The sequence below is a fragment of the Rhipicephalus sanguineus genome, chromosome 2 (assembly GCF_013339695.2).
Source record: "Rhipicephalus sanguineus isolate Rsan-2018 chromosome 2, BIME_Rsan_1.4, whole genome shotgun sequence".
Classification (NCBI taxonomy): Eukaryota; Metazoa; Arthropoda; class Arachnida; order Ixodida; family Ixodidae; genus Rhipicephalus; species Rhipicephalus sanguineus.
Window position 1 is genome coordinate 187,069,453 of NC_051177.1, and position 17,442 is coordinate 187,086,894.

The window sequence follows — 17,442 nt, forward strand, 5'->3', positions numbered from 1 at the left end:
AGATAAACAGAAGGAGAGGGCATGACAGAAAGCCAGGCACACAACATTGCAGAGACGTTAGTTGTGTGCATCAGGTACAGTGCAAGAGTGTCAAACTCAGTCTTCTTCCACGATCAAGGATGTACAATGACAATGAGTAAACCCGGTTTCTGTATGTTCTTGCTTGTGTTTATATGTGTGCACATATAATACACACACAAAAAAGTTAAAATTTTGGGGAGAAGTTTGAACCGCTTATAACAGAACCCAGGGCTATCTGTGATACATTTAATAATTATTTTCAGTCGGTTTTCTCTGAGTCCGATGGGGAAGGGCCTACTGGACACTTTACTGACTCGGAGTGTGATTTAGTAATAACGTGTGAGGGTATAATGAACATGCTGCTTAATTTGAGCAATAAAAAATCTGTAGGGCCTGATGGAATTCCGAATGCTTTTCTTAGACGTTACGCTGAGCAGTTATCACAACCATTAGCTAACCTCTTCAGCCAGTCTATTACTACTGGTAAGGTTCCGACTGATTGGCTTAAAGCAAGGGTTGTACCTATACACAAAAAAGGTGACCGGTTACTGGTTTCGAACTACAGGCCAGTTTCTATTACCTGTTCCTGCTGTAAACTGCTTGAACATGTAGTAGCTAAATATATAAACAATTTTTTAGCAAACAAAAAAATCCTCACATGCCATCAACATGGTTTCCGTAAAGGATTATCCATGATTACACAGCTTATCACAACCGTTCATGATTTTTCATGCGTTTTGGATCTTGCAGGACAAGTCGATGTACTGTTCTTAGATTTCAGCAAGGCATTTGATAAAGTGCCTCATGGGAAGTTGTTGTACAAACTGCAGCAAATAGGGCTACCAAGGTTCATTATCCAGTGGATAGCTGCTTACCTTTCTAATCGTGTGCAGTTTGTTGCAATAAAAACTCTGAGTCAGCGGTGCTCCATGTCAGTTCTGGTGTTCCCCAAGGAAGTGTCCTGGGTCCACTATTATTTCTAATCTATGTGAATGACTTGGTCGATGTTGTACCCCAGGATGTAGGCATTAGATTATTTGCAGACGACTGTATTTTGTTCAAAAATATATCCTCTACGGCTGATCAAAACATTTTACAGACAGCGCTAATGGCAATAGATGATTGGTGTAGTAGGTGGGATATGGTGCTGAATTCCGAGAAAACTGTTCTGCTACGCATTACGAGGAAGAAACAGCCGGTCATCTTCTCCTATATTCTTCATGACTGTCCAGTGTTACAAGTAGATAAATATAAATATTTAGGCATTACTCTCAGCTGCAACCTTACTTGGACACCACACATAACAGACATTTGCACAAAAGCGATCCGTAAATTATGGTTTTTAAAAAGAAAATTAAAACATGCTCCCTCAAGCGTAAAGCTTTTGGCATATAAAACTTTCATTTTATCTAAGCTCGAATATGCTGCAGTCATATGGGATCCTTTTACAAAAAAGGACATTATGCTTCTTGAAAAAGTGCAACGTAAGGCGATCAGATTTATTTTTAACAAGTATAGAAGACTCGACTCGCCTAGTTCACTAATGCAGTTACACAAGATTCCTTTGTTAGAAACAAGAAGAAAGTTGAGCCGTTTAACGTTTTTACATAAAATTATGTCAGGAAAAATTACAATAAATGTACCATGTTGTGTCCAACCAGCTACTGCTAGGACAACCCGTCGTAAGCATGACCGATCATTGGCGCCCATATTTGCACGAACTAATGCCTACAAACATAGTTACTTTCCTAGAACAGTCACAGATTGGAATTCACTGCCTCAGGAGATTTTTACCGCTGAAAATTTTGTTACGTCACTGGAAAATTATCTTTTTGGTGTCTAGCGTCCCAAAATGTCATAATGTTGTTTCACAGACGTGATGCCTCTTTTAGCGTTCTCATGTTCGTCTTTTCTTTTTTTTTTTTTTGCTACTTCACTGGAAAATTATCTTGTTGGTGTCTAGCGTTCCCATATGTTGTAATCTTGTTGTTGCACAGACGTGATGCCTCTTTTATCGTAAGAATGATAGTGTTCTTTTGTTTGCAACAAAGTCATGTATTCTTGTTTTTGCTGTAACCATTCACTTGATGTTTTCTTTTGCCACTCCTGCTTGGACCAGAATGTTGGTCCGCAGTATGTTTAAATAAATAAATAAATAAATAAATAAATAAATAAATAAATAAAAACACCCCCTCGCTATGCCACTGGCCTACACTCACTCTCTAATCTGTACTTCCATTACCCTGCCTCTCTAATTGCTCGTAATTTTAAATTTTAATGTTGTTATTTGTAGCGCATTGTTTAGCTTTTTTGCTAAACCGGGTGTTTTTGACTTCCATGTCAGTACTGGCAGAACATGCTGGTTATACTTATATATTTTATTTAAGGGAATGATGCCCATCTGTATGCTAGAATTGAGGCAGGGGTGAGCGATTCATTGGAAATATCGCAATGCAGGAAATACAGAAATGTGAAGGAATACAATGAAATGTAGAGTAGGCTTTTCCGTTCAGTGTTATTAGTGGCATAAGTGGTACACCGTAGAATTCACGTCTGCCCATCACTGTCCCAGATTTGGACAAGGCTGTTGAGGCCAGTCATGCTGAAGAAGCCAGCAGCAGCAGCCAAGCGTGAGTGCATAACTTTTTTGTTTTTTGTACTTTGTTGATAACTCTTTGACCCACCTCGATGGTTTAGCGGTTATGCTGCACGGCTGCTGACCCGAAGGTTGAGAGATTGAATCCTGTCCACGACGTGGTTTCGGGACGTAAAACCCCAACAGTTATTATTACAAGTGTTTGCTTGATGGTCCTCGAGCAACAATCCACCACGCACCAGAGGCTTTGTACTATTCTGCTGAAGTGCGTCACGTTAACAAGGTCACTATATTGCGTTCCCATCTGCATGCTATTCACTGATGCCACATTTGCTCAAAGTGTCAGAATTAGAATAAATTCACGATTATGATACTAAGACAGAGAGCAATGGGACTTTTTTTAGAAATTAAATTATATAAAACAATTGCAATATCTTGGGAACAAAAGCAGGTTAGGTATAATGTAAATAATGTAGTTAGTGAAACACACATAAATATTTGCTTGACCTGCATACAAACCATTCGCATAAGTATTTTAATCAAAGTTAGTAAACACAATGCATAAGTAACACATCAAGTAGCAACTATTTCTAGCACGCTCAACAAGCATCGGCAGAGGAAAGGCTGGCTGCTCCTTAGGTTTGGTCGTTTTGTGGCATAATGTGATTTGGTTACCGCCTGCTTGAGAGACTTATGAATATAAGTCGTAGATGAACAAGGACAGCATATGTATTCTAATGTATCCAAATGCCAAAACCCAGTGATGTTTGAAAAGGTATTATAAAGAGAAAAAAAGATTAAAGAACTGCAGAAATACTTTGAAATCTACTACCTTATTTTCAACATACAGGCACTCGCGAAACATTGCCTGCTACCTGATGCCATCTGGCAATAAAGGGTGCTCCACATTTGCCGCCAGGGCTACAAGTGGCACTGGCTAACATTTCCGCGATTACACGTGCAGAAATGTCCCATAAAGCGGATGGAGTAACGGTTGCTTCAATAGCTCAGTTTTGAGAGCATTGAATGCGTTATTCAAACAGGGTAGGTTCGGTCCCAACCGGCGGCTAGCTGGTATTTTTGTCCACATTACTTCATTCCCCATTATGTCATAATTACTACCCTTCAATTAAAAAACCACAAATAATGCCGCCTATTCTTTCCTTGGCTTCACTATCTGTTGGCTTTGTTAGGTTGTACCTTATAGTACACAGCAGGGCTGGGCAGTATCGCGATACAAGAGTATCGCGATAGTATTTCAGAGATACTTTTGAGTATCTGTATTTCTGTATCGAGATACATCTGAAAAATGTACAGTCAACTGCCGATTTTTCGGACGCCCGATTTTCCGGACATGCTCGAAAATTCGGACACTATCGCGGCACCGTCACCAGCCCCATAGACGTCAATGTATAAGAACGTCCTAAATTTCGGACGCTGAAACTCTTCGGTGTCCGATTTTTCGGACTTTCTGCCCGAATTGCAGGTCCGCAAGGCATTATTTGAAGCCCCCACCTCTGCCGCGTCTATCATCTCGTAGGTTCGAATCAGCGCTATTGCGAGTCGATCTGTTTGAGACAGTAGCAGAGTCCGAAAGTCAGCTTTGCCGCAATGCCGGAGCGTTATGGGGTGAAGCAGACCAGAAATTCAAAGGGGCCGCTATCGCGGCGCCGTGCGGCGATGTTACGGATAAGCAGCGGAAATGCACGGAGGCGTGATGGCGGCAGCTGGCAAACGCGCCGGTACGACTTAATCGCTGACAACCCTTACGATAAGCATCTTCAGTTAACTGCTCGGTAGTGCACGTGGCCTAGCGCAGTTGCATGCGTACTGCACGCATTTAATAGGCGAGAGCCCAAATGCGCCGCGCCGCCATTCCTGCTGCCTCTTTGTGCGAGACCGCTAAGTGCGCCGCATAGACGCGTTGCCTTCGCGGACGAAACCAGCTCGCCATTGCCGCGCCCGTGTGCGGTCAAGAACTAAGTGCGCATCACGAACCCTTTCATGATAAATGCGTGCGTACGATACAGCAACAGTAAAGTGACGGTGTCAGTTTAGTTGGCGATGTACTGCACACAACTAGAAACGATCGGCTTGATACGGCAGCAAATGCTGCGTATCAGCGGCGATGTGTGTGCGCATATGCGCACACGCATCGGGGAATGCCGGACGAGTCGTCCGCTCCTCCGCCACAGTCTTTGTGTTCCGCGTCATCGTTTAGAAACGCTTCATGCGAGATAGCCGTAATCTATTCCGCGCTTTGCTGTTATCAGCGGCGCTCATCACGAGATGTAAAAGTGGCGGTTGGCACGTACGTAGTTAAGCAGGGTTCGCGGCAGGTACCGAATGTATTTGCGAGAGCCTGGGCGCGCACTGAAATGCCTGATAATTGTACTGGGAGGCATTAAAGCTATTTCGGACGTGGCTGTGGCGATTTGACCACTTAAGCGGAATAAAAAAGCATGAATTTGTTTTTTCGGACTGCCCGATTTTTCGGACGATTTCGCGGTCCCTAGGGAGTCCGAAAAATCGGCAGTTGACTGTATTTGTATCTCAGTAGTGAAATACTTTTACGATGTATCGCTTGTATCGCGATACAATGCAGGACACGGGTGTCTTGTTACCTTTTATTTTTGTCGAAAATGAGTTTATGCGTGTTTCCAAGGGGGTATGACGGCTTTTGTTTCATTTTCGTTTTTGTGCCAAGACAAGCAAAGGCGCGCTGTCGGTCGCCTACAGAAAGAGCGGCGATGGTTTCCCCCCAAGCACAGAATGGTCCATGTGGTAAAGCGCGCGACGCCGCAGACGGTAGACTCGCGGAGGCAGTGTTGTCAGCCTCTGTCGACGCAAGTCAATGTCTCTCAAGGCCAGTGCAGCTCGCCTAGTTTTTTTTCGGGCGGCAAGCCATTACTTCGTGACCCCCCGCGCGGATACCGCCTTGGAACAGAGGCTTTGCAATGCTTCACGTGCGTTCAGTTCTCAAAGCGACGGCACTTCTAAAAGCAGTTCCCATAGTCGCGGCGGAAGTGACTAGAAGATAGCTATCTTTATCGCGCTTTCAGCCACCTCTCCAGCGTGTCAGGGTGCGTTCCTAAGTGATCACAAGTGCGAAACGGTCTTTTGTGGTATCAGGCTCCCCCACCGCCGGAGGCGACTTCGCCTGTTGCGGCTTGCTGAAATGGGTGCTGGTGGCATCGGTGTTGGTGACAGCTTTATTGAAGAGTGACTCTTTCAGCCTAGGCGACGAGTGCTTGCTGTAGTTTCTGATGGGGCTCTCTGAGCAGCTGTCCCTGTTTCCGCGTCTGTTTAGAGAGCTTGCAGGAGCGACTTGGTAGGGCCTACACCCTCTCACCCCCAAACAACGTGATTTTAGGAAGCCAATTTTTGGATTGTGCAGTTTCGACATATTGGGCTCCATTGCGGATATGTAATTATGACCGGCCTATATGGGCAGCGGAATCCTCAGCCGTCTGACCCGGCGCCGACCGGGCCAGACGGCTGAGGATTCCGAAGATGGGGACCGACTTGGGCTTCTGAGCGGTCAGAACAACCCACGTGAGGGAGGAAGTGTTTCGGTATCTTGATGGCCCGAGAAGAGATGTCGCCGCACTCCGGGGCTATCTGGCTATGAAGGCGGTATTTATTCACTACAACACGAACTTGTGCCCGTCTGGAGCGCTAGATAGACTTTCTTTCGCGAGTCTTGTGCTGCGGCCGAATCGACGCTGTCTAGAATACAGCCTGCGTCAGAAACTCACACAGCAACCTACTCGGCAAAGCCGATCTTATGTGCAAAGTAAATGTATACTTTTTCTCAATTCACTGGTGTTCATTAGTGATTCGAGTGATTTGCTTAAACTATGCTATTTCTAGCATACCTCATTTAGTTGTCATCAAGCATGTCGATTTCGGTGCCCAATGCTTGTTACTGTTGCTGCGAAATACTGTACTTTTTTATTGCGATTGATATGTGTAATTATGTCAATATTACTAATTATGCACTTGGGAAGCCACGCCCCCCCCCCCCCCCCTTTGTGATGCCTTAAGGGCGCTGAGGGTACTGTAATAAATAAATAAACTAATAGTTTCAATGCACTGCAACTTTATTTACACCATGATGCTGCACTTATTTTTTTATTTTATTTATTTACAAATACTGCAGGCCCTACTCGGGCCCAAGCAGGAGTGGGTACATGAATACACAGAATCAATACCAACAACAATAATTACAACTGTGGCCAACGTACATTGCCCAATACATGTTTACAATCAATAAGCAAAAAAATGTGTTTTGCAATTCGGCACGTAACAGTAAGAAAAAACATGTACATACAGCAATTCAACACATCAGGGAAATGTATAAATAAGGCTATGCAACACATAAGACTATGCATCAGATGAAAAAGCGAACGCAAGAAGCAGCTACCTTCACTGCGACACAGTAGTAAAATAATTTTACAGGTCAAAGGAAAGGTTACTTAAAAGCTGAACGAAGGATTCTGAAGTGTTAGCGTTAACTACTTCCTCTGGTAATTTATTCCATAGTGAAATTGCATGGGGAAAAAGATAATATTGATGGGTGTTAATATTACTAAACGGTTGCTTAATTGTTTTATTGTGGTTTGTACGACCAGACCGCATGGCGGGCTCACTTAAGTGACTTTCTCGCGGTATTTTGTAGTGACCGTGGTACAGCTGATATAAAAATGTGATGCGAGTTACAGTTCTGCGATGTGAGAGTTTCTCCAATTTTGTCGCGAGGAAGGGACACGCTTGAAGAACGCGAATATGCGATGTATATGAACCTCAATGCTAAATTTTGCACGCTTTCTATTTTCTTGGTTAAGTATTTTTGATGCAGGCTCCAGATCAGATCCGCATATTCTAATTTTGGTCTGACGAGAGCTTTGTACGATGTTAATTTTACGGTCGATGAGGTACGGCGCAATTTACGTTTCGAAAATTCCAGCTTTTTCAGCGGGTTGTTGCAGACGTTTCCTATATGGGGTTCCCAACTTGAATTGTTTGTGAGGGTAACACCTAAATACTTCACTTGCTGGGTTTTTTAATGTAAGCATTATTAATACAGTAGAACCCCGCTGATACGTTTTTGAAGGGACCGTAGGAAATAAACGTAAGAGACGGGAAACGTAAGAGCCGAAAAACAGGAAAAACGGCAAAATATTTAGTGGTACAGAATTTTATTTCAATTCTTACGAGCAGCACGAAAATTGGCTGCTCAGCCGCGATCTAGTCGATGGATAGAAACGCGGAGCTTAGGACGGCCTCATCCATAGAAATGTAATCAACGTATGTGATTTTTTTAACACCCAACAGCTGTAGGCATGAAAGAACTAAGCACACGCAATCGCGACCGGCGCGGCGAGTCCGACCGCGAACCGCACGCACGACCATGCGAGCTCCAACCAGCTCGAACTCCTCCCGTTCTCCGACAAATAACGATGATGATGAGTCTACACCAACGCGATGGCAGAAGCGAATGCCAATCTCGAAGGCCTTGCTTTCGCAAGCAATTACGTCATACACGCCATGTTTGTGCAGTACAAATCTCAAAGGCTATGCTTTTGTCAATGGTAAATGCCAATCTCGAAGGCCTTGCTTTCGCGAGCAGTTACGTCATAGACGCCATCTTTGCAATTTGAATCTCGAAGGCCATGCTTTTCTTTGCATCAATTGAAAGATTCTGTTGCTTGCGCCTCTCATGCGGCTAATATTGCGGTCAAACGAGGCCAAGCTGCGTGAAAATGCACCATGGCTGCTCTCTTTGGTAGTCACTCGGTCGGCTCCGAGCGCACTTCACGACGTATCATACGGGAACGGTCCGACAGTTACGATGTAACAGCGGGGTTCCCAATACATTGTATCCTATGGGAGCTATGCCGGGACCGGCGGAAAACGACGTAACAGCCGGGAAAGCGCAGCAGTGAGGAACGTAACAGCGGGGTTCTACTGTAGTACAAACAAATTCTAAGGGTTCTTTTTTGTTGATATATGTAAAACTTGCCGTCTTCGAAGTATTAAGCTTCAGACCCCATATTTCACACCATACACTAATTGAGTGCAACGCATCATTGAGTCTAACTTGATGAGAGTGTTCAGTTATATTAGCATAAACAACACAATCGTCAACATAAATGTCCTTTGCGGAGTACGAGCATCCTTGAAATAAAAAAGAAGTATTCTACTACTACCTGTATTGCTCTATCTGTATTCCGGAATAATTTTTTTCGTCATATTGCAAAAAGTATCTTCGAAATATCCCGTTACGCTAAAGGCAAATGTATCTCAGTATCTGTATTTTAGGCTTCCGGTCCACGTATTTCGATATCTGTATTCCGGAATACTTTCCCGAGTATCTCTGCCCAGCCCTGGTACACAGTCACCTTGATTCATCCTTCTTCTGCACTCATCATGTGTGCAGCATGTGAAACAAGAAATCTCCTCACATACTGCATGCACATTTGACAGGGTGAAGCTATATAGTGTTACAGAGCACATTTACGAAGCCAAACAGAATTTGTTTTGAATTCATGGACAGTATAGTTTATGCAATAACTTCTCGGTGTTTGTCGATTACTGGGCTATGAGAGGTGTAAATGTGAGTGGCCATAGTGGTGGTGCCGTCTGGTGGTGCAGAGTGACATAAATTAAGCAAACACTAAAGTACTATTGTGGTAATCAAGTGTCTTATACTTCACTGCTTCTGGAAACTTTAGGCGATAGTGTAATTGGGAATGCATTGGCTTTAAAAATGTTTTTTTTCGAGTAGAACACTTCAGGAATATATACCCTTGTTTAAGTCATTGCAGTCAGATAAAGTGTCCTGATATGTTGCTACTATTGTCACCCAGTATTGTGAAGGCACCATTGCGTACCGGAATACCTAACACGCTGAAACTTTGTACTGGCACTATTCCCTCACTGGCATTGTGCTTACTGCCACTGTTGCTGGAGCCACAGTCATCAGTGCTGCACAGAATTTCGGTCTTCTCTTGCGTAGGGCTATAGGGGATGCTACATTTTTGTGAAGCTCCTGCAAACCAGGGTCTCGGAACGAAATGTTTTTCGTTTCGGTTTTAGTTTCGTTCTACCACAAAAAGTTCCGTTTCTGTTCTGGAACGAAAAAAAAAAATGTTCCGTAACGGTTCGTAAGGGTTTTTTTTTGTATGCAAATTTTGAAGTTAAGGTAATCACAGGGCTTAAAGTCAGGGGGGGCCCGGGGGGGCCCGGCCCCCCCTCCATTTTTTAAGGAGGGGCCCAGCCCCCCCTCGGCAGTCCGACAGTGGCACTGCGGTACCCATTCACAAGTGCTGGAGTTGAATTTTTTGGCAGTAGTGCTTTGTGCGGGGAAATTATACTCTGCAATTTCCCGAATAATGATTTATTAATCGCGAACGTTTGGTTGACGGGGTGTTAGCAAAACGGAAGAAAACAGGTATCGTCGTACTGCTGAATGCAATTCGCTGAGACACTGAACAGCACGGGCAACGCCTCCTGAAACCACGGTTCACCACCCTGTTCGAAAGAGCGTCTTGGCGCAGCATACTGTTTCACAAGGCACCGGAGTGTGAAGCTACCTGCTCGTGCATCAGTAATGGTTCACTATGGTCTGTTTAGCCTGCCACTCAATTTTCATTCTTTTAGTTGTGCATCACAAGTATGTAATTACAGAGACGTATATAATTTGCCCACTTTATTAGGCAAGGGGTAGCGAAAATAAAATATAGCATTGCCGTGCCTGAGGTTCTGAATCGAGTGAGTCAACTAATGTTACTTACTTTGAGTTGACATATCTTTAAGCCTGTATATCACGTGTTAATATTGAAGAATCGTTCCCAAAATAATTTCATTTAATGCTTGATTGGATTGACACGTTGAATAAATGCCCGAAATATATTTGTGTAGCATTCATAAGCATTTGTTCAGTTGAAGAGACAGTTGGCTTCACTGCACTGTGATCATCGCAAACACCTCTCTTAACGCTTAATCTATAGCATATATTATTATATACAGTGGAATCTCGTTGATACAGTTCTGCACAATACGTTTTTCAGCTCAATACATTTTTGTTTTATTCCCGGCCAACATCCCTCGGAAATAATGCGTTTTCATACGTATCACATTTTTGCCCGAAATTGGATCATACGACGCGAAAGTGGATCTTGACCGATATATCTAGAAATCCTGCGTTATTATTCGGAATGCCAGCGCGCACCGCGTTTGTTATATATATCCGCTTTATGGGGGCCCCCCCTCCAATGAAGAGAGACTTTAAGCCCTGGGTAATCATAAAGAACATTGGATTTGTGATGTAGTTACTTGCCCTCCTCTTAAGAAAGTGGGACAAGGGTGAAACACGTTCTTCAAAGGAGCAGAAGTAACTGTACCACAAATTCCTACCAGCTAGCACAAACCAGTATTAATTTCAAAGTCATATTATTTATTTTCTCAAAAGACAAATAGGAATTTTTTTAGTGGGCTCAGTGCTTTGTGGCAGGGGAGTGAGTGTGATCTCAGAAGCAGCACATCAGAGAGTGCACTCGATGTGCTGCTTCTGAGATCGCAAGTGTACTCTCTGATATGCGAGACGGCTGTTCTGATAAAAAGATCGCCAGGCCTGCACGGAACACGCAGCACAGTCACAACGAAAGCTGGAAGAGCAGACTTTGTGGAGTCCGTTGTAGAGTCTCTTGGGGCAACTAATACAAGTACACATGCAAGGTACCCACTACGCCACAAATCATCATAATTTTTCTGAAGTAGCGAAGTTCCCACTACGCCATTTTTTGTCATTCTTCAGAGAATCGTGGTACCCGCTACACATCTGTAAGGCATTATGTGCACTTTGTTCTGTGGCTGATTATGATAAAGAATTATGGCTGAGCACTTTGCAGTGGGTGGGAAGCAGTGTTGCGGAATGGGCACCTCCATTCCATTGCAATTCCATTCCGGGGAATTAGAACTTGCCGCAGTTACATTCCTTCCAATTCCTCGGAATGAGAAAACCTAGCCCATTCCCACTCCAGCAATGGCTGGGAAGTTCAATTACATTCCTGTAATTCCTCAACGTAGGAAAGGCATCTTGATAGTTTTATCGAGTTAAGAATGAACGCCCCATGAAGCCGATGTCATCAGATGCATCAAGAATTGCAAAAGTGCGCAACGCACGTTACCATGCAAGGTCGAGGGATGACGTATCTCGTGCAGTACAACCACCCTACTAATTCCCATAGGGGCAGTTCTCCCGCTACCTATAGTATTTGCATGGCCAGCATGTTTGAACGAATGGTGATGTTTTAATATTGTTTAATCCTAAATGTGTTAATGTTAAAGGTCGATTCCACGAAAGATCAAAAAACGGTGTATATTTGATGTTTCCGATTTTCCTGGTAATTTTGTATGTGGTGCACATATGACTGCACAGCACGAAATCGCAGTTCGTTTTCAAATAAAAATTTTTTTCAACACAGGAAAATTCGACAAGTGTCGCCGGTTGACGACGACCATTTTACAAAGAGTGTGTTTTCGTAACTTCGGAACCATGCTGGCAGCTACTCAAGCTATATATTACAAATAACTTTCTTTTTAGCGGAAGTAGAAGTAAAGAGGAAATAGTTCTTATCATTTCATGGAATTCTGAGCAAATTATGTATTTTTAAAAATTCACGAAAAACAACGCGGTTTTGAAAATCAGTCAAATTTGGGACGCTATGGCTACTTCTGTGAACATCTTAGCTTGTTCATATTTGCAGTATGAATAGGCCTTTATGTGAATAATGAACCTCTGCATTTGTATTTCTCTAATAATTTTCAAAGTAGTAAATTTTCATGCTCGAAACACCAAAAAGAGAAAAGTGCTCCTCAATTCGAAAATCTATAATAAAAAAACCCCAATCTCAATTTTGTTCAAAGTCCCCCAAAATGTTCTCAAAGGACAGCAGAATGATATTATGAAAAAACATGTGGCATCATTTTTATTAGAACAAAAACAGAAAATATCAGACATTGTGTTTCCAGCGCGTGGTGGCTACTGCGTAAAGGACATCTCTAGTAACAAGAAAATACAGTAACACATCTTTTTTCTTCTCTGAGCTTCGCTAAACAACAGTAATGTTCTATGGTCGGAAATTGGGAACTGTTTTGTAAAGAAAAAGATCGTTCCAATTAAATGCATTCGCGTGGTTTGCGACTTCACGCCAGTGTTAGACATCCCTCAGTCCACAGTATGCACTTTCAGTTGTAGCCTCCTTTTCTTTCATCGATTTCAGTTGAGTATAATTCATATCTTGAGTGCTAAAGAACGCATTCCCTCCATGCGTCTCTTATGATGATGTGCTGTGCCAGAATTGAGAGATTGGTATAAAAGCCAAGGTCTCTTCATGAATGGAAATGAATTTCTGGAGAGCGGTCACCAAGAGGTGTTGTTTTTGTTGGCCCAAATGTGTACGTTGTCAAACCTTATGTGAACAATGCAGAGTTTAAAAAGAATCGATTACGTGAAGATTGGTGGCAGCACTTCTGGCCACGGCAAAATACGTTTTGTTTGCTTGTTTGCATCTCCTTATATCTCTTGAAGCAGTGCTGGCAGATCTGGTTTCCCTCTTGAATTGAGCGCGCATCCTACTTCATGACCCTCCGCAAAAGAGACTCGATCCGATATCTTCTACATAACGAAAATTCTGCTGCAGCGGAATTTTCTTTTTGTGCACCATGAGGCAGTCCGTACAAAATCTCGGCCATGGCTATAACGCCTACCCATAACCACCTTCAGAGCGTGGACAGTGATTGCACCAAAGTGAAGCACAATTTGGATGCTTAACTTCTATCTCAGGTGGTGTTTGGCTGACTGGCACAGCCGTACTCGTTGCTGTCGTCTGCTCAGGCGGGCGTCCATCGCGCCGCCCTTTGCACCTGTCCGCCTAACGCATGCTACTCCGTTTACACGAGTGCTTGTAGCGCGGGCCACACGATCCGCACGGTGCAGACCCAGAGACCGGGCGGGAGAGCGACGAGCGGTGAAAAAAGTATCGTGTAACCAACGCAATCGACACCCCAGCTTTTTCTCGTGCATAGCGACAAAGCCTGGCAAACAATGTGTGGCTGGTGTGCTTAGGTTGCACTGCGGTACTCGCCGTTCACAACTGTCGCCATTTGCGATTTCTCACATTCTTACAATGCATGATCGACTCGGCTACACAAATTTCGCGTTTAGCTTCGTTGCTTTTATATAAGCGCATTTACTCAAAAAAAAAATTATCCAGAGGAATGAAAATGTCCGTGCCGCCCGTTGACAAGGAATATAAGTGGTGTCGCAATGGCATTTAACTGGAACGATCTTTTTTTCTTTACGAAACAGTTCCCACTTTCCGACAATAGATTACTGTTGTTTAGCGAAGCTCAGAGAAGAAAAAAGACGTGTTACTGTAGTTTCTTGTTACTAGAGGTGTCCTTTACGCAGTAGCCACCACGCTCTGGAAACACAATGTTTGACATTTTCTGCTTTTGTTCTAATAAAAATGATGCAACATGTTTTTTCATAATATCATTCTGCAGTCCTTTGAGAACATTTTGGGGGACTTTGAACAAAATTGAGATTGGGGTTTTTTTATTATAGATTTTCGAATTGAGGAGCACTTTTCTCTTTTTGGTGTTTCGAGCATGAAAATTTACTACTTTGAAAATTATTAGAGAAATACAAATGCAGAGGTTCATTATTCACATAAAGGCCTATTCATACTGCAAATATGAACAAGCTAAGATGTTCACAGAAGTAGCCATAGCGTCCCAAACTTGACTGATTTTCAAAAACGCAGCGTTTTTCGTGAATTTTTAAAAATACATAATTTGCTCAGAATTCTATGAAATGATAAGAGCTATTTCCTCTTTACTTCTACTTCCGCTAAAAAGAAAGGTATTTGTAATATATAGCTTGAGTAGCTGCCAGCATGGTTCCGAAGTTACGAAAACACACTCTTCGTAGAATGGTCGTCGTCAACCGGCGACACTTGTCGAATTTTGCTGTGTTGAAAAAAATTTTTATTTGAAAACGAACTGCGATTTCGTGCTGTGCAGTCATATGTGCACAACATACAAAATTATCAGGAAAATCGGAAACATCAAATATACACCCTTTTTTGATCTTTCGTGGAATCGACCTAAAATGACGACGTAACGTATTTTTATGCTGGCAAAAGTAGTGTTCAAGAAGACTAAGCAGTTTTGCCACGCATATGGAGCGGTCGTGAATATGGAGAAAGCGTAAGATCTGGTTAATGGGGAACAAAACCCTCTAGACCTGCTGGTATCAATTGTAACAGTGCACCGCTCGGGCACCTTGTGCCTTTGCATCGAATACGGAACACTGGGCCGCACAGCTCGTGAGCAATCACGCTTGTGAAGCGCGCCTGGCAAGCATGGATGGGGTGAGGAGAACTTTCTGTGTTCGCCTGTGCACAGGTATGCTATGTCTTATTGTTAAATTCGAGGCTCTGACTTACAATGTTTGAAGTTTGAAAAACAGCACGTAGACGAAAACGTGGTCTATTTCCGGAAAAATGCATAATTCTATTCTCATTCCATTCCTCCAAGCATTGTCCCCATTTCATTCCCATTCCATCCTGGGGTTGTGAAAATGTGGAATGATTCGGGAGTCATTTCATTTCTGGAGTGGCATTTCCGCAACACTGGTGGGAAGCAATAAACCACACACTCTTTGCGCTATTAGCATTGTGTGGTGACTGGTTATTTTATTCTTCTGCCATGCTATATTACATACGTTAACATGATTCCTTCCCCGACATGACGCCTGTAAAAGTATTTTTGCGAAGGAGTTACAAGCACCAGCGTGGCACCGTGGTGGAAGATAGAGGTGTCCACGGGCTCCGGGTAGCCCGAAAGTCCGACCCGGCCTGCGGGCCGGGCTCAGGTGGGCCGACGTATTTTCACCTCGGGCCCGGCCCGGGCCGGGCTCGGGCTACTTAGAGATTTATCGGGACAGGCTCGGGCCCGGCGCAAAGCCCGACTCAAGCCCGAAATATAGAGAATGAGCGGGAATTGTGAGGAAGAACCTGCCACAAAAAAGCAATGCTTGCAGTTGTTCAGCGAGTGGAGTGACAGTGGTGAGAATGTGGCAGTTACAAAAGAGGAGCTCTCCGATTATCGCTCTATGGAATCGCCTTCCTGTCCATCTAAATTTTAGTCTTCCGGAAAAACAAGCAGCAGAGATATCCCAAGCTTGCCAGGCTGGCAAAAGGATATTAGCAATTCCAGCGACGAGTGCAAGCAGCGAACGTAACTTCAGTTCGGCGGGCTACATAATGCAAAAGCGCCGCACTTCGTTGAAGCCGGAATCGTTGGACTGCTTGCTGTTTTTGCACCACAATTTGGATTGTGTTTTCATACATCGGGCCGGGCGGGCTCTCAGCCCTTTGCCGTCGGGCTCGGGGGGGGGGGGGGGGGGGCCTTTGACAAAGTCAGCGGGCCCGGGCTGGGCTCGGGCTCGGAAATACGGCCCGCGCACAGCTCTAGTGGAAGACCCAACTGCCATACAGAGGGCGTGGGCTAAAATCCCATCTGATCCTAGGAATTTGTTTCTCATTTAATTTTTTCTTATTTCACGCGATAGCGGTCACGGACACCGGCGGCGGCAGTGGACAACTATGGTGCCAAAATCAGCTGTTGTGATCTCATAACAGCTTTCGCTGTAAAAAACTTCAGCGCCGACAATGCCCTTTGCACTTTGGCCTGCGTGACAGGCACGCAAAAGTCCACTTGCGTTAATATAAACATCTCTGGTTGCCACTGTTTTCATTTCTTGCACAATTTCAACATATCTTTGCTTTGGAATTCCTGCCTGAGATACGTGCTAATACTGTACCCTGAGATATGCTCACATTGCGTGAGTTTAGCTGTTCCGGATGGAGAAGTTTTCTCGTGAAGTGAGAAACGATTGAAAAAATTTCGGTTTCACTCCGGAACGAAATAGCAGATAAAGTTGGGGTTACGTTTTCGTTCCGGTCAAAAATGTCGTTTTTTTTTTTCATTTTTCGTTTTCGGTTTTTGTTCCGTTCCGACACACTGCTGCAAACCATCTCTGCAAGTACTGCATTCCAAGCAACCACAATCCATTTGCACAAATGTGCAATATCAGGCCGTCACTTGACACTTACAGCCTGATATGTGTTGCACTTTGCACCGACATTGTGCATAGCTTCTCAGCTTTAGCCTTCCATTTGGCCTAACAGTGCTTCAGATCTGCTTAGGAAGGTTTATTTAAACAAATGTCAAACCAATCCAGCGTTGGAAGTCATTACGCTTGGCATGATAGGCTAGGTTACTGATGTCTGAGCTTTCACTTCGTCTGGGTATCAGATCTTAGCGAAGAACCTGTGACGTAGACAAGCACCTTTGTTGAAATGTTGCCTTCCTCGGTGCTGTAGTAGTTACATTGCTTGGCTGCTGAACCGAAAGTCGTGGGTTTGATCCCGGTCACCGCGATTACATATCGATGGAGGTGAAAGGTTGGAGCCCCATGTACTGTGCGATGTCAGTGCACGCTAAAGAACACAAGATGTTCAAAATTTCCAGAGGGCTCCACTACGGCGTGCCGCGTGATCATATCTTAATTTTGGCATGCAAAACCCCAGATATTATTGTTGTTAGAATGTTGGCTTCAGCAACATCCTTTGCTCAGACACTGCTGATCGATTCACTATTCTTGCAGAGTGTCAACCCCAGATGTACATTGCAAATTTTGGAAAGTTCTCAGGTAATGAGCGCAGCACCAGAGTGCCTGTTAGAGAAAA

General features: G+C 43.8%; 1 protein-coding gene across 3 annotated transcripts in view; it reads left to right on the forward strand.

Moving 5' to 3' along the window:
* LOC119383925 (uncharacterized) overlaps positions 1-17,442 on the forward strand; it is a 73,759-nt gene that overhangs the window by 28,421 nt on the left and 27,896 nt on the right. For all 3 annotated transcript variants that reach the window (XM_037652198.2, XM_037652199.2, XM_037652200.2), the window contains exon 7: positions 2,594-2,651. In XM_037652198.2, the coding sequence (XP_037508126.1) occupies positions 2,594-2,651 (58 nt within the window). The remainder of the gene's footprint in view (positions 1-2,593; positions 2,652-17,442) is intronic.